This window comes from Vicia villosa, unplaced genomic scaffold (genome assembly GCF_029867415.1).
Source record: "Vicia villosa cultivar HV-30 ecotype Madison, WI unplaced genomic scaffold, Vvil1.0 ctg.003183F_1_1, whole genome shotgun sequence".
NCBI lineage: Eukaryota > Viridiplantae > Streptophyta > Magnoliopsida > Fabales > Fabaceae > Vicia > Vicia villosa.
The window spans coordinates 225,082-246,449 of NW_026706132.1; the positions used below are offsets into that span (position 1 = coordinate 225,082).

Sequence of the window (21,368 nt, forward strand, 5' to 3'; positions counted from 1 at the left end):
CGTAATATTGAAAAGGATCCTTTTAGGCCTAAGGAAAGTAATGAAGAGGATCTTGGCTCAGAACTCCCATACCTTGTGTCGTTGGGGCACTCATGTACCTTGCTAACTATACAAGACCCGATATAGCTTTTGCAGTGAACTTATTAGCAAGATTCAGTTCATGCCCTACAAAAAGACATTTAAAAGGAATAAATTAGATATTTCGATATCTTCGAGGTACATCAGATATTGGTTTATTTTATTCTAACAATACAAAATCAGTTTTGCTTGGTTATGCATATGCATGATATTTGTCAGATCCACATAATGCTAAATCACAAACTGGATATATATTTACAAATGGTAACATTGTAATATCATTGAGATCGCAAAAGCAAACACTTGTAGTAACTTCTTCAAATCATACGGAAGTAATTTCCTTTCATGAAGCAAACAAATAGTGTAGATAGTTACAATCGGTAACTCGACATATCCAAGGAGAGCCTGTTTACCAATTGATAATAATCCAACAATTTTGTATGACGACAATGTTGCATGTGTTACCCAGATGAAAGAAGGTTGCATAAAAAGTGACAAAACCAAGCATATCCCTCTAAAGTTGTTCTCATTCACACAAGAACTTGAAAGAAACAAAGAGGTTGATATTCAGTATATTCGTTCAAGCGATAATGTGGCAGATATCTTTAGTCGGATATTATAAGTTATCATTTGAAAGACATAAGTTATCATTCTACTTTCTTCTCCATTTTCTCTTAGTCTGATATTATAACTTGATTAGTAACTAATATCATCATATTAGTTCACAAATATTAATTAAGTTAGATTCAAATAAATGGTTTTTCTCAACAATATCCTAGATATTTAAAAAATGTAGTTTTGATGAAGCGCAAGTCACATTTTTGCTATGATGAGGTGTGCATACGGATTTAATCAAATTTGCATCATTAATTATCCCTTAGCATCCAAATCATTTCTCTTATAAATAAGGACCTTCCCTCGTTCATTTTCGCAAGCTTCTGATAGCCAATTAAGCCCTGCTAAGATCTCATTTGAATTCTTAAGCTTGGATTCGTTTTTTCATTTCCACACCTTAATCACTCAAATTCTCCATTCACTAAGCTTCAACAACATTCAGTGAAGCTAATCAACTCAAGAGAAAGAAATTGTGCCATAGTTGAAGCTCACCAAGTCAGTTTTGAGAGATTTTTTAGCATACTTCATTAAGGTAGTTAAAGACGTCAAATCTCTCAACTCAAATTACTGCGATGTTCCTTGATGTGCACTAATGCTTACTGCATCATTAGTTTTCACCGTTTGATCCTTTATCCATGTCTGTTTTTTAATTTTGTGTTTGAAACTCTTTTTGTTATTTTTTAAATCAACTATGCTATAATTTGAATGAATATTTCGTGAGGACAAGGTTTAGATCGTCTCTTTGAGATGCTTCCAATGATACTAGTCCCATGAGCAACGAATTCCTTTTTTTTAAAATACGAATTGCCCTAGATTTTGGGATTTTTAGATGGCTAGAGGTTGGAGATGATTACACGGATCATCTTAACCAATGAGAGTGAGACATTTGAAATGGTGTAATTGATTGGACCTTTTTTAATCCCATGCATGCATTTTGACTCGTTTCTACCATTGATCCACGCTTCGTTGCCATTGTATATGCCAACGTGTTTAAATGAGAATGATCTGACGCCTCTTTTTTTTGTTTTATTCTTTATTTCACAAAATTAGTTTTAAATTCTTTTTAATCTTCAAAAAAATCATTTCTCTCTTATTCTTTATCCAAAAATTATGAAAAAGTACACAAAAATAGTTTGAATTATTTCTGACTTTATGGCTTTTTTCTAGATTTTTATTTTGATTCTTACTATTTTTAAAATTTTTCTTCATTTCTCTTGAGTTTTAAGTATTTTAAAATTGTTTTTCTTCATCTAATAATTTTTAAATAAATTATGGTATGATCAAATGATAGACTCTAACTTATGGTGATCTTTGTTTAATTTTTTGCTTAATGATTTGATATATTTTTGCCATTTCCCCTTTTTTTCATTTAAAAATCATTAAAAATAGTTTTACTTGCTTATTTAGTATTTGATGACTTTGTGATCCATTTTGGCGAAAGACTTCTTGCTTGATCTTATTTCTCCCTCTCTTTTTTTCCTTTTCTTGATCAATTGGATGATTGATGATTCATCTGGTTCAATTAGGTACTCCTTCCGTCCCAAAATATAAGAGAAAAAACAAAAAACACACTTATTAAGAAAAGTATAAACATGTTTATATTTTTCTTAGTAAGTGTGTTTTTTAATTTATGGGTTTAATAAAATAAAGTGCTTAAAAAGAAGTAAAAACAACTCTGATTGGTTGTTGGTTACAAAAAAGATGAGAGAGAATATAAACCGAATGCAATTTGCATTTAATTTTATCTTGAAAATATGAAAGATAATTTTCTCTTATACTTTGGGACAAGAAAAATGCATTTTTTTCTCTTATATTTGGGACAGAGGGAGTATGGACTAATACCTAATGAATTTTCACCAATTCAAATTTACTTTCAATTTGATCAAAGAATCGTATGAAATACTTTGGGTTGATGATAATTTTGTCTTAAGGTACTAAGAAGGACATGAATGATGTAATGATCTCATCTCCTTGACTTAGTTTTGTTCACCTTGTTTTGACTTGTGCTATTTGTTTTAGGAGAATGATCTCTATCGTTTCTCTAACAAATATGGTTCATAAATTTTATTGGCCGACCTCATAGATGTTACTTTTGTATAAGTACATCTACGATTGCTAAACATAACACTAAATTTGTCCCAAATCAGAAGATTAACTCTAACACTAACAATTAACCATATTATTGTACTAACTTTTACTTCAATGCAATTTATTATTCCGCACTTTACTTTTTCGCTCTTTATTTTATGCCATTTATCATTCATGGCATTTTATCTTTATGCCTTTTTTTATTTTACTCACTTGAGCACTTGTTTTATTTTTGCTCACTTGAGCTTTTATCCTGTTCTTGTTTGTGGATGTGTTTTATTGATTTAAAACTTTGATAGTTCATCTGATACAATTTTATCTGAGGCAAATTCAAGATTCATCTGACACGTGCTTAATTGGATTATTATTTTAAACTTATGGTTATTTGGTTATTCATTTCCTCAAGTGTTTTTATTCATCTGTTGTTATGCTTTGAGGTTAATCTAAAGGAAAAGAATGCTTATGTTGACTTCATGTCAAGTATTGACTTCTTTTTTGTTAGATCTTTCTATTCCTTAGCTTTTACTTTGTGCTTTAGGATCGTCCCTTCATCTCTTGCCCATCTTCTTAAATTTCAAAATCTTCTCCCTATTTTCAAAGCCTTCTTTGTTTTCAAACTTAAACTATTTTGCACAAAACATTGACTTTGTCAAGTGATTGTTAAATATTTTCTTGAATAAATACTAAAACATGTTAAGCATATTAAAACTCTTTCAAAATCATAAAAAACACAAACCTCATTCAAATTTGTTCTCATTTGACTTTTCCTTTTAAAATCTTTTCTCAAAGATTAGACATGAGTAATCATCATAGTTGAGATGTAATCGTCCTATCTCCATGATATTGATTGATACGGTGTTAATTCTTTTCCACTTGAAGGAGCTAGTGGCATACTTATTAGTCTCTATCCAAGTTGGAGCCCTTCTTTCATTTGTGATGCAAAGATTCATCTCTTCTCATGTTTTTGGTTGATAGTTGAGTTTTTCATATGAGATGACAAAGTGTTTCTTCATTTAAAATCAATCAAAACAAACCATCGTGTTTTCTTTACGAGCAGAACTACAAATACTCTGACTTCTCCATTGCACATAGGAGGTATGTGGGCACAAGATGCATCGTCTTGCCGAGCATAAATAAATAAAAATTCTTTTCTCATCCCATCAATCTTTTGCACCCAACTCTTTTGATTTTTTTACACAAATTTTCAAAAAGGTTCCTGTGGAGTACCACAGATGTGAGGGGTGCTTATCCCCTAAGTTTCCTAATTGCAGTATTTTGTCCTCTCAAATTTTAATTGCTTGATTTTGACCCCTCGAGTTTGTCCCCTGTTACATTTGATAAACCTCCGTGATATGTAGACTAAACTTCGCTTACGTGACATTAAAAAAGTCAAACCACCGCTGATGTGGCATAAAAGGAAATAAAATAACAGCCATGACATAAGTACATTGATCTTTATTTTCTTCTTTTTTTGTTACTTATTTTTTATTCTAATTTTTTATCTACAATTCTATTTTTCCAGTCTTTTTAATTAGTTGGGATTTAAACATAATATATTAGAAATCTTAAAGATTACATTCAACATATGCCTAATGGTAAATTATATTGACAACAAACAAGATAGACCACTAGCTAATAAAATAACAAACTCTTTGACCAAATTCCACGTATGCCAAAATCAAAAACAAAAAAAAGTCTAAGAAAGTCTAAGAATAAAGATAATGACTAACATTTGTTTGTTGAAGTTTGAGTGCCCATTACATCTTTGTCTTTCTTCTTCCTTCCCATTTGTGTTAAACTAGCTCATAAATGCTTAAGAAATTTGTATGACTATATAAATAAACAAACAAACAATTATCATAACGACAACTATAACAATTATCATAATATAACAACAACTATAAAAAGGATCATAATAAAATAGAACAAACAAGCAAAACAAATTAACAATCTTGTTTCCCCAATTTGGTATCATACTGTCAAATGTTGTCTTTCATATACAAGTTCTCTTATTGTGTCCAAAAGTACCACAAGTCATACATGTTATTTTTGCTCCTATAGTTCTCTTCATTCTTTTAGTGTTTGGCTCATCATTGACATTTCTTCTTGATTTTTCGGTCTTCCGAGAGCTTTTCTAATAAATGGAGGCTGAAATAGCAACTCTTTAGATCTTGACCATAACTTAGGTAAATTATTTAACATAATAATATTGTTATAATAGTTCACAAAGGTAGTTTTCCTACTAATTAAAACACACAATTAGCAACAATTCTACTATTTAAACACATTAAAGAACACAGTTACAATTCATACATACAGAAGTGTAAGACAAAATCTTATAGATTCATGTCATTAAACCACATACAAAAAATAACATGTACGCAAGATAGTCCAAATAAGTCTCATCTCCTACACGTACATGTGTTGTCTTAAAAGATATTATGGTCAAAACTTAACTAGTTAAAAATAAAAGAAAAATAAAATTGTAGAAAAAAAAAAAATAAAAAAATAAATACCAATGTACTTTTGTTACATTAGCCACTTTACTTTTTTAATGCTACAAAAGTGAATTTCAATCTACATGTCAATATAAAATATAATAAACTTCATGGAACAAAATTAAACAATTTAAAATTAATGACCAAAATAAAATAATTGAAAAACTTAAGAGGTTAATAAATTCTTTGGGTTATTATGATGAGAGTGAGACACGACACGCATCATAATAACTCCTCTCGAGAATAACACAAGCATCGTTCACAAACAACCCGTTTCCATTCCCTCGGTTTTTCCGATTCTCAAACCCAGTACGGCCAAACTGTAGAAACAGTCACTAACTCCACCATAAACCGTTCAGATCTCGCCACGTCAACAAAAAACTCACAACATTACACCGTGACACCATCACCACCGTCTAAAGTGCCAGTAATTTGTGAATTTGGAGGGAAAATAATTTCTACCACGGTATTTTTATTTTCCATGGAAGAAAGAAAAAAGAAACGTAGTATAATTAAAGATATATAAAATAAATAAAAAGAAAAAAAAAACAAAGAGAAAGTGCACCATGTCCAATGTCCATGGTTTGGTAAATTGGCGTTTTATAAAGCGGCACTGCAAATTCTTAATTCCAATTTCTCATTTCTCTACCACTCGCGTTCTTCTCCGATCAGTTTCGCTTTCGCCGGCGATTCGAGTCACTGATCGGCGTTTCCGAGGGTTTTAATTGTGTTCAATTTTCCGGTGTGGTAAGTTTCTCGATCGAAACGTTTTGTTAACTGATTTTTTTTTACCGTTTTTGTTGGCTTTCTTCCGGCGAGGAGAGGAGAAGAATTCTTGCGTTCCGGCTGGTTTTTGGTTCAGATCTGGGAGATTATGGTGGGAGATTTGTGTTGACTTTGATTTAGGGTTTGCTTTGTTGAATTAGGTTTGGGATTTCGCAGTTAATTACTGGTGATGTTTTTTTTGGGGAATTAGGTTTTTGTTGTTGTTTTTTTGGTTGGATGGAACCGGGCACCACCAGAATAGCTAGCCCGTCTGGGGCTGTGGTTAAGAATAGAACCTCTTCGGGGTGTTTGATTGTTAGAAAGAAAGGAGATGGTTTGGGTGGTGGTTCTTCGGGTTCGCGGAAACAGTATGAATCGAAGAAAGTGAGGAAAAAGGTTAAGGCGGAATCAAGTGATTCAGAATCAAGTGAGGAGTTACTTATGCCGCCTGCCAGGAGGCCCGGTCCTGAGACAATCCGAGTATGTAATAGTTTGAGTGCTCTTGAGCGAGGTGGTAATGTTGGTAGCGGGGAACTTAATAGGAAGAGGGAGAGAATGGAGCAAATTAGGCGTAACGGTGATGACATGGTTGAGGGGAATGGGTTGGAGAGGAGGGACAAGAAAGTTAAGTTGGAAGTGTTTGATTTTGATGAATATGATGGAGTGGGTGCGGAAAGGATGAGAAGGAGGCAATTTGATGGTGACGGGGTTAGTTTAGGTGGAGGAAGGTTTATGGGAACAATGCAGTCTGGTAGAGGTAGCATTGATAGGGAATTTGAAAGTGGTTCAAACAGACGCATTGTGGATAAGAGAAAAAGTGCATATCATGACAGAGCAAGTGGCTCGTATCTTGGAGATAGTGTTGACCATAGTAGGATAAAGGTGAAAAGGGAAGGAACTCAGCATCCTCCGCCCTTGTTGAAGGAGAAGTTTAACTCTGATGAGTCCATTAGGGTTCAGGGGAAAAATGGTGTTTTGAAGGTGATGGTTAATAAGAAGAAGACGAGTGGGTCAGTAGAACGCTATGATCATCGGAAACCAGTAGAAAGCAGACATAGTGGAAGGGCTGAGGGCACTTCTAAGAGGAATGTTCCAGTACAACCTTCATCACGCTTAGAAACAAAATCTGCCGAAAAACAGGGCTTACTTGTTAAGCCGGAGAAGAAACAGATAAAAAAATCACTCTCAAGCAAGGAGGACAGTAAGGGCGACGAGCAGGATTCCGAAAACAATGACACATCAATGAATCTGGAAGTAAAAAATATTAATGCTCACACATCTTCAAAAAAGATTACTTCTGAAAATGAACAGACTCCTGTACATGACAAGCTCCCAACAACAAAATCAAGTGAAGGGAAAATCAGGCGAGGTAGTGGCACAGAAAAGCAGAAACTAAGAGAACAAATACGGGAAATGCTTCTGAATAAAGGCTGGACCATAGACTATCGCCCACGAAGGAATAGAGACTATTTAGATGCAGTTTACATTAATCCCGGGGGAACAGCTTATTGGTCCATCATCAAGGCCTACGATGCACTTCAAAAGCAATTGATTGAGGATGACCAAGAGGCCAAGGCCAAAGGGGCGAGTTCTTCTTTTGCTCCTATCGCTGATGATGTGCTCAATCAATTGACAAGGAAAACTAGGAAGAAGATGGAGAAGGATTTAAAGATGAAGAAGAAGAAGCAAAGAGATGACGACAATGATAGTGGAAAAGAACGGCAGATTAAAAGAACTGCTGGGAAAAAGCATCATATGAATGACAATGATAGTGATAGCCATGAACAGAAGTTAAGCTCCTTTATCAAGCAAGGAGGTAAATCAGTGAAAACTAAATTGCCTGAAAATTCTGTTACGGGCGGTAGCTCTAAAAGCCAGAATGCTACAACTGATAAATCATTTCCTGAAAGTGATCCCAAGCTTCTACACGGAAGGAAAAGTAGAAAACATGGAAGGTGCACTCTATTAGTTCGTAGTTCTAACAAGGCATTGAATTCCGAATCTGATGACTTTGTTCCATATACGGGAAAGCGAACAGTGCTTTCCTGGTTAGTTGACTCGGGGGTAGTACAGGTAAGTCAAAAGGTTCAGTATCGCAGGAGGAAGCGAGTAATGCTGGAGGGATGGATCACAAGAGAAGGCGTTCACTGTGGCTGCTGTAGTAAGATCCTCACGGTTTCAAAGTTCGAGCTTCATGCAGGAAGCAAATTGCCACAACCATATCAAAACATATATTTAGATTCTGGAGTTTCTCTTCTACAATGCCAGATAGATGCGTGGGAAAAACAAGAGAATTCTGGGAAAATCAGTTTCCATTCAGTAGATGTTGATGGTAATGATCCAAATGATGATACCTGTGGTATATGTGGAGATGGTGGGGATTTAATCTGTTGTGATGGTTGTCCATCAACATTTCATCAGAATTGCTTGGATATACAGGTACGTATTCATTGTATTTTTCTTTTAGGCATACTACGGCTCTTCAAATTTTAATCTGTAAGTCATTGATCTCTGTAAGGTTTTGTGTTGGCTCCTATTTTTAAAAAAAACACCCTTGGGGGTTGGGCTTTAATAGGACATTTCTTGTTAATAATGGTTTTGGTGGAAGAGTTGAGAGCTTTGTTTCTCAGGCAGCTGGAGGAGAGTGACAACCCGGCATTATTCTCTTATTATACTTTTGTCATACTTCTCAGTGGATATGTTGATAATTGGTATTCTAGGACACCTTTTGCTTAATGATATTTTGGAATGGAATGTTCTTTGTCAAGAAAGTGTTGTAAATGAAAGAATTACGTCTTAAAATAGTTCTTATGCCTGGAATTGTATCTTGGTTGATAATAGGTGATGTATTGCTGTAAATAATTTAATTTTTCCCTTTATTTACGGAGTGTTGAATAGGTCTTATTTATGATATAGGTAGCGTCCAATGTAATAGTTTATTTCTGACAATGTTGTTATTGATAACTTAGTTTGGCAACACAATTGGCAAGGATTATTTTCATTCTGAGGAACTCATTTGTTCTGTTGCAGATGCTTCCTCCTGGGGATTGGCATTGTCCAAATTGCACCTGTAAATTTTGTGGATTAGCCAGTGGAACTATTGACAAAGAAGATGATGCAACTGTATATGCCCTACACACTTGTGATTTGTGCGAGAAAAAATGTATCTTACTTCTCCTTGTTTAGATTTAAAATTCTTGCAATATGCGTTCTGCCTCATCTCTTTCTTTTGTTATGGTTTGATTTTATCTAATACACAGCCTTCTGTTTTTATAGATCATGACTGCTGTACTAAGGATATGAGTGCCCTGCTTGCCAACTCCAATATGTCAGGGCATTCCTTTTGTGGAAAAAATTGCAAAGAGGTACCCTTTGCATGTTCTTTTGCCCTAGTTTATAGAATTTATGTACTTTAGAGTTGCAGAGATCTTCTCTCAACAAATTATGTATTTAATATTTGGTTAACTGAGTTCACACAAGAAGCAGCAAAACAAAACCAAAGTGAACTCTTGTAGAACTGATGATTGAATTTCTTTCTTTATGCTTTTCAGCTTTTTGAGCACTTGAAGAAATACCTTGGTACCAAGCATGAACTTGATGCAGGCTTTACATGGTGTCTTGTTCGTAGAACAGACGATGATTCCGAGGCAGCTAGTAGGGGAGTCACCCAAAGGGTGGAGTGCAACTCCAAGCTGGCTGTTGCACTGACTGTTATGGACGAATGCTTTTTACCTGTTGTTGATAGGAGGAGTGGGATCAATTTAATCCATAATAGTTTATATAACAGCGGGTAAGAACCAGTAAGCACTTTATGGCTGAACCCTATATTGTTTGGTACATGACATGCCTTCTGTTTATAATTATGATAGCTGAATGCTTGTCTTATTTTGGTATGTTATATCCTTTAGCATGTATAAAACTGTAAATAGTTGGTTTCTCTCCTTTTTGTCGTTTTTCTTTCAAATATTTATGCGTGACACAGTTTTGCTAATTTAAGTAGGTTTAAAGCATGTATAAAACTGTAAATAGTTGGTTTCTCTCCTTTTTGTTGTTTTTCTTTCAAATATTTATGTGTGACACAGTTTTGCTAATTTAAGTAGGTTCAAAGGGAATTAAAAGTTTTGTAAAAATTATACTACCTAGTACAATGGTTGTTGCTAAAAAATTACAGCACTTACAGAATCATTTGCCATGAACTTCAGCATGTTGATGTTCCATTTCCATCCATTTCAAAATAAAAATCATAAACTCTTGCTCTATGACAAATTGTACCTAGTTGCTTATTGCTTTATATTCTGTCTGCAATATAATGTTGCTTTTTGGTATCAGAAATATATACTTTTCAAGAAAAGGAGGAAAATTACAACTAGCATGAGTATAATATACTGGCCATAACTGATAAATGAAAAAACCAAGTAATACAGAAAGTTTACAGCCCTATTTAATAACCACTGGGAGGCTATAAACAAAATCGTATTCCAGATAAAATCTTGGGTGACTTGTACTCTTCGGATGCTGGAAATGGATTGTAGTTTTGGCATAAAAACCGTGAGATTTTGAAAGGGTGTGTTGCACGTCTTGATAGCCACTTATTTATGTCTGAAACCTAAGTAGCGTATTACATACACTATGTTGAACATATGTTCAATCCATCTTCTAAACCAGAATCGATGGAGCAATTTCAAAGATATCACTGTCCTCTTCTCTACGTTTCCACTCCGGAACATCACATTTTATGTTGTACTTATTCTTTGTACTTCAAGGATTCGCTCATCTCACTTTTATATTATTTCAAATGACTACTATGTTTCCTTCTTTGTCTTATTCTATTAAATATGTTTCATGGTGTTGATTTCATGATTTTGACTGCATAATACATCCTTGATATTGTTTGCTGTAAGATGCATGCTTTTTGACCTTTACGGGTTTTCTGTTTTTATTTTTTATAGGTCAAATTTCAGTCGGTTGAATTACACTGGCTTTTATACTGCTATTTTGGAGCGGGGCGATGAAATAATATCTGCAGCATCTATCAGGTACTGTGTGTCGTCCGCTGTCGTTTTATTTTATCTTTCTGCAAAACTTTATGGAGATTAGGGAAAAAATGTATGAGTTATTTGTGCTTCACTTATTACCAGACAAAATGAGAGTAAACTTACTTCTAGGCTATTTTTTTGTCTTGTCTTAGATTCCATGGGACTAAGTTAGCAGAAATGCCATTCATTGGAACTCGCCATATATATAGACATCAGGGAATGTGCCGCCGGCTTTTTTCTGCCATTGAACATGTAAACCTTCACTGCTTTCCTTTTCTGTCCTCTTTTATCTGATATCTTTATACAATTTTTCTAGGCACATGCCCTTTTGCGTACATTTTTATGAAACTGACATGCTCTTATCTCAATCTCTACTTCTGTATTGGAAGGCTCTTTGCTCTTTGAAGGTTGAGAAACTGGTCATTCCTGCAATTTCTGAACTTGTTCATACATGGACAACAGTGTTTGGCTTCACGCATCTTGAGGAATCACTCAGGCAAGAAATGAGGTCATTGAATATGTTGGTGTTCCCTGGTATTGATATGTTACAGAAGGTTCTAGTGGAGCAAGGAAAACTTGATGGTAATACAATTGATGAAGGTGTTGATTATTTACGTACTTATTTATCAGATTTCATCATATTAGTTTTTATTTTTATGTTTCACTTTTCTGTTCCAACAGATGCCGAGCAATTTGAGAATGGTGGCGTGCTTTCTGTTAATCCCACTGTGGTCAATAGGTTAGATACGGATTCTTTGGCTTTGCAAGATCCCCATGAAAGTGAGGATGCTAGCTCCAATCCTGCCAATAAGATTAACACTGAATGCAGTGATGCTTCCCAAGATATAAGCAGTCAAGGTTTTACCGGCAGGACTGTATGCTCCAAATCTCATTCTGAAGAAAGATTATCTGATTCTGTTTCAGAAAATTGTGCTTCTCCTTCTAATTCTAGTCACGGCGTACTCGAAAAGAAAAATAAAATATCGACATCTTTCATCGGATCTACAAATGGCAAGTCTACAAATGGTCTTCCATCGGATCGCTCTGATTGCCATGAACTTCCAGCTTTGAGTCAAGCAACTGCATGTTCTGACCTAGGTACTGTAAAAAATCTGGTTGAACCTGTTTCTGACGGGAAACCCCATGCTTTAATCGATATGAATTGTGGTTTGCCGGGGCTTGCCCAAAATCCTGTGTTGGATTCTCAAGTGGTGGATAATGCTTTGTCTTTTAAAGAGTTTGATATGAATGCTGCCCAAGTTGAGGTTCTTGAAGCTGGTCTTTTAGTCAATCCATCTCAAGGGAACAATATCAAAGAGAAAAATGAAAATGTAGATTACTCTGGTTCTGTTCTTAATCATGCTTCCACTGATATGGATAGTGATTCACCAGAACTTGATCAAAATTCTGTGTTGGATTCTCAAGTGGCGGATAATGCTTTGTCTATTAAAGAGTTTGATATGAATGATGCCCCTGTGGAGGTTCTTGAAGCTGGTTCTTTAGTGAATTCATCTGAAGGGAACAATACCAAAGGGAATAATGAAAATGTTGATGACTCTGGTTCTGTTCTTAATCATGCTTTCACTGATATGAAAAGTGGTTCACCAGAACTTGACCGAAATCCCGTGTTGGATTCTCGAGTGGCGGACAATTCTATGTCTTTTAAAGAGGTTGATATGGATGATGCCCATGTTGAGGTTCTTGAAGCTGGTTCGTTAGTGAATTCATCTCAGGGGAACAATACCAAAGAGAATAATACAAGTGTAGATGTCTCTGATTCTGTTCTTAATCACACTTTCACTGATATGAATAGTGATTCTCCGGGGCTTGACGAAAATCTCATGTTGGATTCTCGAGCGGCAGACAATTCTTTGTCTTTTAAAGAGGTTGATGTGAATGATGCCCATGTCGGGGTTCTGGAAGCTGGTTCTTTAGTGAATTCATCTCAAGGGAACAATACCAACGAGGATAATAAAAATGTAGATGTCTTTGATTCCGCTCTTAATCACGCTTTCACTGATATGAATAGTGATTCTCCAGGGCTTGACCAAAATCCTGTGTTGGATTCGCAAGTGGTGGATAATTCTTTGTCTGTTAAAGAGATTGATATGAATGATGCCCGTGTCGAGGTTCCTGAAGCTGGTCCTTTAGTGAATTCAACTCAGGGGAACAATACCGATGAGAATAATGAAAATGTAGATGTCTCTGGCGCTGTTCTTAATCATGCCGGTGAGAGTTCCTTGCAGGTAAGATCTGATTTGATTAGTGAAATTGCATACGAGGGCGAAAAGAAATCACATTTAGACACAGAAGTTGCTTCAAATGAAATGCACTTTGATGAAACTGGCCTAAATGCTTCTGGTGGTAGTACTGAGACGGATCGAGCATTGATGAATGGTTGAGTCTAACACTGCCGATGTCTTCCGTTCTACAGCTCATGCAACTCTTACACAATTTTTCATTCAAAGATTCAAATGCCTTATATGCAATCATTTTTCAAGGCTTTGGAACTTTTATGTCATGCAATCTGGAGAGTCTGAAAAGGTTACATAGATATTTCAAGGGAAATAGTAGTGGGTCCCTTGCGTTGTTGTTTAAGTATGAACTTCTTAAGGTTCTAAGTTGACTTCATTCCATGTGAATGTTTCTTCTGCCCAAATGCGTCAAGGTTGCTTGTGGTTCAAGTTCTGTGTCCATATGGGTCGATAGGGTGAAGATGCTTTCCTGTAATGTGCACCCACCCATCTTTCATAGGTTCATACCCAGGCAGATCTTTAAGTGTATTATATATATGATATGATATGATATATGGTTCTTGTTGTTTGTATCTGAAAAAAAATCGGGTGCCGTCGATTTGACTTCCGTTTCAAGCCTTGTGTGCCATTGACAATTTTTTCCATAGTAACTCATTACATGGCATCAGAAGTCACATATACCTAGAACAATTTTTGTGTTTTATATGATATTGTTTTTGTTTACTTGTCTACTATATTTATTTTTGACGAGCCATAGATGATACCAAGAAACTATGTTTTTCCAAACCTCGACATTGTGATCCCAGACTGCCCAACCTCTTCAATTGGCCCTGATGTTCCTTTCTCAAGGGACTCAAATGCATCCACCAAAACTCAAAGGTTTGTCCTGTTAAAGTTGACGGTGTTTGCATAGGATTTTCGTGTATATCAGAAACCTAATTTGTGGGTGCACATAGTATATAATGACCGTGCTTGTAGGATGTAAAAAAAGACCTATCTTTGTGAAGGGTTTATTGGGGTTGATGAGATTTTTCTTTTGTTTACTAGTCAAATATCTGTGCGTGTGTGGCCGCAAGAGTAAATTTATTTGATATGATATAAATTGATATAAATTGTATTTTGATATAAATTGTATTTAGATATGTATCAAAATTTAAAATTAACTATTAATTTTAAAATGAACAAAGTAATTATTGTTTAAAATAATATGTACTTTGTTGATAGTGTTTCGTAAAATAAAAAATTTATTTGATACAATATAAAATCTATTTATATATAGATGTAAATTTAAAATGAGTTATTAAATTATGAAATAAAAAATTATTATTAAGCAAAAAGGGCCTAACACCCTCCCTCTTATAAAAAATAATAATAATAATAATCATACAAAAAATAAGTTATGAGATGAAGAAATACAAAAAAAAAAAGGGGAGATATTTTGACATTTTGAAATAAGGATTTTGTCTTTCAAATCAAAGTAGATTATTGATTAAAATAAAATAGAAATAATGATTCGGGAGATAAAAAAAATTATTCTATACTATATAAAATGTATTTATAACAAATGTAAAATTTGAATTGATTTACTTAATTGTAAAATGAACAATAATCATATAAATTTAATTGTATTAAATAATTATTAAAAAAAGAAATTGTAAGATGGAAAAAATTATTATTTAAAAATAAGAATTTTGTTTCTCAAACTAAAACAATAGTTGATTAAAATAAAGGGTCATGCTAACGAGTGCCCCAGGGGCACTCTTTAAACATTTCTTATAAAGAAAAAAATCCTTAAATAAATAATTTATTTCAATATCCAATACATTGAATACATGTTATTTCAATAAAACAACTATGATATTCTTTAAAAAAGTTCGTTATTTCCATTTGTAAAACATTAAATATAAGTATTACTTACCATTTTAAACTCTTAACAAGTGTCCCTCGGGCACTCGTTAGCATTTCCCTAAAATAAAATAGAGAAAAAAATTAAAATGAAAATGAGAAAGTGTGGAAAAAATAAATGTGAGAGAGATATTTGGAATTTTAATGAAGAGAGAGAATGAGTGTATGTAATATTTAATTGTGATTTAATTGGAAAAGTTTGAAAAGTGATGTCACATGTCACGTTATAATAAGATATGAGAATGATAAAAAGTAAGCGTTACTTAATTACTTAAATGTCTTTTTTTAGTGGAAATAATTTGTTGTGAAATGACAATTCAGGAAGTTCATGCAGTTGAATTGTTATAAATAGATATTGTTATAGATAAATACTCCCTCCGTTACTTTTTAAGTACAACCTCCGGTCCTATCTATTTTAATATATAAAAATGAATTACCACCAAATTGTCTTAATTACTCTAATCACAAACAATTAAATATGGTTTTGCATACCCCTGAGCGTCATTTTACATTTGATCATGATTACATTCCAACAGTTTATTTAATGCAAAACTTCTGTATTGGAATATGAAAAAACCTGCACTACGTTCTATACACTTAAGATAGTTTTTCATACCCCTAAACATAATTACACTACTAAACCTATTCAATTTCCTTTAACCCTAATTAATTAAAATCTCTTTATTGGAATATGTATCCCATTATAAGTGTTGTCTTTTATAACACGCTTAATTTTAGTTTTTCCAAGCGTTGGAAACTTCAGGAATTTGAACCAAAGTCCCTTCTAATTCCTTTCCTACATCTATAAATTCATTCTCTTCCCATCTTCCTTCCTTCCCATTGTTCGTTTTCCTTCCCATCGTTTTTCTGCAGGTTTTTCAATTTAATTTTTCTTCTTTCTTTTGCTGGCAGAATATGTGTTTCATCTATCTTCCCTTAATATTTGATATCATTTTCTTGATGCTTTAATTTATTCTTCTATGTTGTTCTTAACCAGATAATGAGTCGAAAATTTAACTCTGTTAAGGACATTAACGACACAAATAAAACATGGAGATTGGCCGATCTTGAAATCGTTTCATATGAAAGTATATATTTTTGTTCTGATATGTTTTTTTTATCATCAGGGCGATAGGATACAAGTTTTGATTGGTACTTACATAATCAACAACGGAAGTGTTTTCATTCATTTTGTTATTGTACACTGAAAATATAAATGTCCATCTGTTACTCCATCTTTGAATTCACTGTTTTCAATAGTTTCGTTCCTTACACTGCAAATTTAGGGTTTAGGATTTCCAATAACAGAGTTAAAATGTATGGTCTATGCATTAAAAAATTATTTATTTAATTTCACTATTTATTTTCAATTTAACTCTTAATATATAAATAAGTTATGTTTATTTAAGAAAATAATTTCGATTCAGGATTTATTCGTATATTATATTGTTTGTTTTTAATTTTGATTTATATAATTATTCATTAATTATATATAAATCATTGAATATCTTTACTTTTAAATAAATTACTTAATTCTATAATTTGAATCAATAACCCACTATCTCTATGCATTCTAAGAAAAATAGTTATAGTTATTATTTGTTGACTGTATGCATATTAATTTATTCATTCTAAGTTATATATCACTTCTCATTTTTCTCAGATTATTTTTTATCCACTTTTGACAATATAAGTTTGGTACTATAAAAGTTGATTCATTAAATTGGTTATTATCCTTTTTATGAAATAGTATTTATTTAAAACAATGTGATAAACTTGATGAAACAATTATATCGCATATTATGACATAATAAAAGAAAAAAATACTTAACTTCTTGGAGTAAGAATTTGCATGATTCATTTTAATTTCAAATTAATAGATACAAAATTATCTAATTATATTTATTTATTACAAATAATAATATTCTTGGTTACATGGCATATCATAATTAATAATAATTAATATTTAGATCACAATTTATTTGAAAGAGAAAAATAGTAAATGGCTAAAAAAACCCGAAATATATTTTATTCAAAATTTACATATATTTTAGGAAATTATTTTTCGGCAATGATTCAGGAAAAATAAAATATTCAACCATATTATAGATAAATTACTTAATTCTGATTTATTTATTTTAAAAATAAATTAGATATACAAAAATTTTAAAATATATAGTGTTTCAAAAATTGGTTAAATATTACTTCTATTTTAATATATAAAAATTAACTACCACAAAAAATACTTTATTACCCTAATAAAAACAATTTTAAGAGAGGTTTTCATGCCTCTAAACGTGTAATTAAACGAATGATATTTTATTGGACGTCTCAAATTGAATTGTATTGTAGGTATTGATTATTTTTTAACTATTTTTTATTTGTTTTAGAGTGTGTATTGTATCAATGAAAATATGTGATATTGTTTATTCTTATATTTTTTGTGTTTATTTTTATAATAAAAATGTAATTTCATGTAATTAATATATATTAATAATAATTATTATTGCAAAATTATGTAATTATGGCAATATTAATTTTCTTAATTCAAATTTATTTGAATCTTTAGAATATTTTAATATTTTCTTTAACCATCATTAATGATAGTCTTAAATAATTGATTTGAATCTTTGAAATATTTTTATATGTTTTTTACAAAACGAATAAAATAGGTAGTATTTATTAGGCATGTATACCCTATCAATTTAAAAAAAAAACAACTTTTCATTAGCTTGCAATAATTTTATAACAGTCATTTATTATTGGAATGTGTTCTATTGTAATACGTACTCATTATTAAGATCGGGCTAATTAATTCTCGATTTTATATTTCTTAAAATCCTATTCTACTTCCCCATATCTTTTCAAATAAATAAATGGGAAAATCGTTCTTATATTTTTTTTTAATTTTTTTTACTATTTATATTTATTTCAAAAAAACAAATATGAGGTTTTTTATTTTTTTTATTTCTCATGAGCTGGGATGCAACGGCTCTATAGACCCCAAGGTCTCTAAAGGGGAAGACAAGCTAAACCCTAAACAAATAAATGGTGGTAACAATTTGTATGAAATATACATAGAGTATAATATACTGTGTAAGAGTGTATACCAATAAAAGAATTTGAATTTTCTACAATGTCTCCTATATAAATTTTTATGATTTATACTTGAATAAAAGATTTCATGGTGAAGCCTAAATATTTCTATAATGTTTAAATTTATTTTTTTCAAATTTTATCATTAATGATACAGATTTAATTAATTCATTTTCAGCATCTTTTCAATGCAATATTAAATAATTGTAATCATTTCATATATGTTTTCAATGTAAAAAATAGGTATTTTTCCGAAGTGAAGAAATAAGCCACTTTAATTGTCTTTCCTTACCCTTATTTTATTGAAAATGGGTCACTTTAGTTGTCTTTTCATGACAAATATATTATAATTTTTTATGTTTTGATCCAAGTTAATGTTAAATAAACATTAGTACGATTTAACATTACATATCACTGGTGTTTGTGTGAAATTTATGACAGGATTAATGTATAATTTATTTTCTATGAATATCTAATATTTCTAATATAATATAATTGTTATTATAATTTTTTAAATATTTTTTTCTTCATTTCAAGTATAATGCATTAATATTTTTAATCTATTATCTTATTTATTTTCTATGAAGATCTCAATTGACATAGATATTTTGCAACAAAAAAAAAGAAAGAAAAGAAAATAGACTTATTAGAAATGGTATTTATTTGCTTACTATAATTTTTATATCCGTTATATAGTTATATATATATATATATATATATATATATATATATATATATATATATATATATATATATATATATATATATATATATATATATGTATATATAGGGGACGACTCAGGTGAGAACACTTGGTTATTATGAGAAATGAGAACAATGAATCACGACCATTAAATTTTGATTTTGTTGATTTTAATGGACTGGATTGGTTTCTCTTTCTAGAATCCTTAATATTTATTTTAAATCAACATAGAAAGAGAAACCAATCCAGTCCATTAAAATCAACAAAATCAAAATTTAATGGTCGTGATTCATTGTTCTCATTTCTCATAATAACCAAGTGTTCTCACCTGAGTCGTCCCCATATATATATATATATATATATATATATATATATATATATATATATATATATATATATATATATATATATATATATATTTAAATATGTTAATACATAATCACAAGAAAATATTATATTAAAAACAAAGATTCTCATTATTTTAAAGGGTAATCCACTCCCACATTAATATGTAATTTTTTATTTATTTTAGTGAATGAGATAATATAATTTTATCTATAAAATAACTATTCTTACATATTATTATTATTAATGAAATATATTTAAAAAATCAAACTTAAAAGAAGAGATTTAAAAAATAAAGTGGAGATTTTATGGTGTGTGGATCCTTTAAAATTTAAATTATAAGCATGCTCGATGGGGCGGATTTATTTTTCTGACGGACTGACAAAATATTTATCTAAGTTGAATAAATATTAAAGATCATATGTTTAATGACTTCTGAATTACTATAGAATATAACTTTTAAATTAATACAAAAATTTAACAGGAATAATATTATTCAATTTTATTTTGATTTTCAAATTTGTTTTTGATTTAGAGTGTCAATTTTATTGGCAACAATAATTTGCTTCTATAAAAATTGTTTCAATCAATTAAGTATGATTTCTTTTATAAAGTTTTTAAACAAAAATATCATATACCTGATAAAAAATGATATATATATTATTATTAGATGATACAAATAAAAATAAAATTGACATGAAAAAATGTTAGCATTTATTTATGATAAGATGTTAACATTTATTCTAAAAGTTGATACATATATTTGTTTTTATTAAAAAACATGAGAAAATTATGATTGATCAATAAACAATTTTTTTTTTATGAAAGACACAAATTTATTTCTTTTTTATATCTAAAACGAAAGGCCAAGATATCAACTATTATATATTTATTTACTATTTATAAAAATATTATATATAAGTAGTGTACATCCTCATATTTAATTCTTTAAAAAAAACTTTTAATATATTTAATTGAAAAAAAATGGGTACATGAATTTCACAGGAGAGTTTAAAATTGGGATTGCAATTTTCTCACGTAAAATTTCAAAAGGAAGGATAAGATTTCACGGGAGAGTTTAACTACGAGTCTCTCATATAAAAATTTCACCAAAAATAAAGTGTCTTCATGGTTTGGAGGACCATCTTAAATTCCAATAAATTAAATATATGATTTACTGAAGTTCAATGGAGAGTTAAAAAAGATTAGGATTTGATTTAATTCATAAATTAAATATGATTTTTCAATTTATTTATTTCAATCTAAATTAAAAATTAACTACACACAAATAATTATAAAATGCATTAAATTTACTTTCTTTGTTTTTCATGAAAAACACAATTTAAATGCTAATAAGAATTCATCTTTAATTTTTCTTAACCATCATTAATTACAGTTCCAAATGATAAGGAATAAACTATGTACTATAAATTAGACAAGCATACTGTATAAGCTTTCAATTAAATTAATTACCATTTTTATTATGTGACTCTTTACGTGCCAAATATTTATGTTTCAAATAATTCAAGCATGCTTCGTTTCTTTTTCCAATTTAATTATTTTGATTCTCAATGTTAATTGTAACTAACAAGTCTTAAATGTATTATTACTTTAAATATTAATCATATATAATCATATTTGACCTAAAGTCTTTTCCCAAACCCTATTATACTTCCAACATTTTTTCTCGGTTAAAGAAATTAACATATTGGAAACAAAAAATTAACCTTTTGAATTCTCACTCTATTCATTAATCAAATTTTTGTTTCGATTTATAGTAGATTTATGATTCACACCAACCTCTGCGTTTGGTTTACTTGCCTTTTATTTATTAATGTATTTTTGTCAGTGACAAAGAGTAAAAAATTTGACTACATCAAGGACATTAATAAAAAAAAGTGGAGATGGTTCGATGGGAGAACAGTCTTATTTTTCATTAAATTTTCATAATAATCAACATTAAGAGCTTATTAATAACAATTAT

At 30.9% G+C, this 21,368-nt stretch overlaps 1 protein-coding gene across 1 annotated transcript; it reads left to right on the top strand.

Moving 5' to 3' along the window:
• Positions 1-5,530: 5,530 nt before the first annotated feature.
• On the top strand, positions 5,531-14,058 carry LOC131640506 (uncharacterized). Its single transcript, XM_058910901.1, has 8 exons — positions 5,531-8,483; positions 9,075-9,207; positions 9,321-9,409; positions 9,596-9,834; positions 10,994-11,080; positions 11,233-11,332; positions 11,470-11,662; positions 11,762-14,058. Exons 1-8 carry the CDS (start codon positions 6,282-6,284, stop codon positions 13,480-13,482), a joined length of 4,764 nt encoding a protein of 1,587 aa, XP_058766884.1. The 5' UTR covers positions 5,531-6,281; the 3' UTR covers positions 13,483-14,058.
• The last annotated feature ends 7,310 nt before the right edge of the window (positions 14,059-21,368 follow it).

What these genes read in the sequence shown, in the direction of transcription:
- LOC131640506 (XM_058910901.1), top strand. Translation starts at nt 6,282, where the DNA reads ATGGAACCGGGCACCACCAGAATAGCTAGCCCGTCTGGGGCTGTGGTT. An exon ending in GTGGAAAAAATTGCAAAGAG is followed by an intron (nt 9,410 to 9,595) that starts GTACCCTTTGCA and finishes TATGCTTTTCAG; the next exon opens with CTTTTTGAGCACTTGAAGAA. An exon ending in GGAGCAAGGAAAACTTGATG is followed by an intron (nt 11,663 to 11,761) that starts GTAATACAATTG and finishes CTGTTCCAACAG; the next exon opens with ATGCCGAGCAATTTGAGAAT.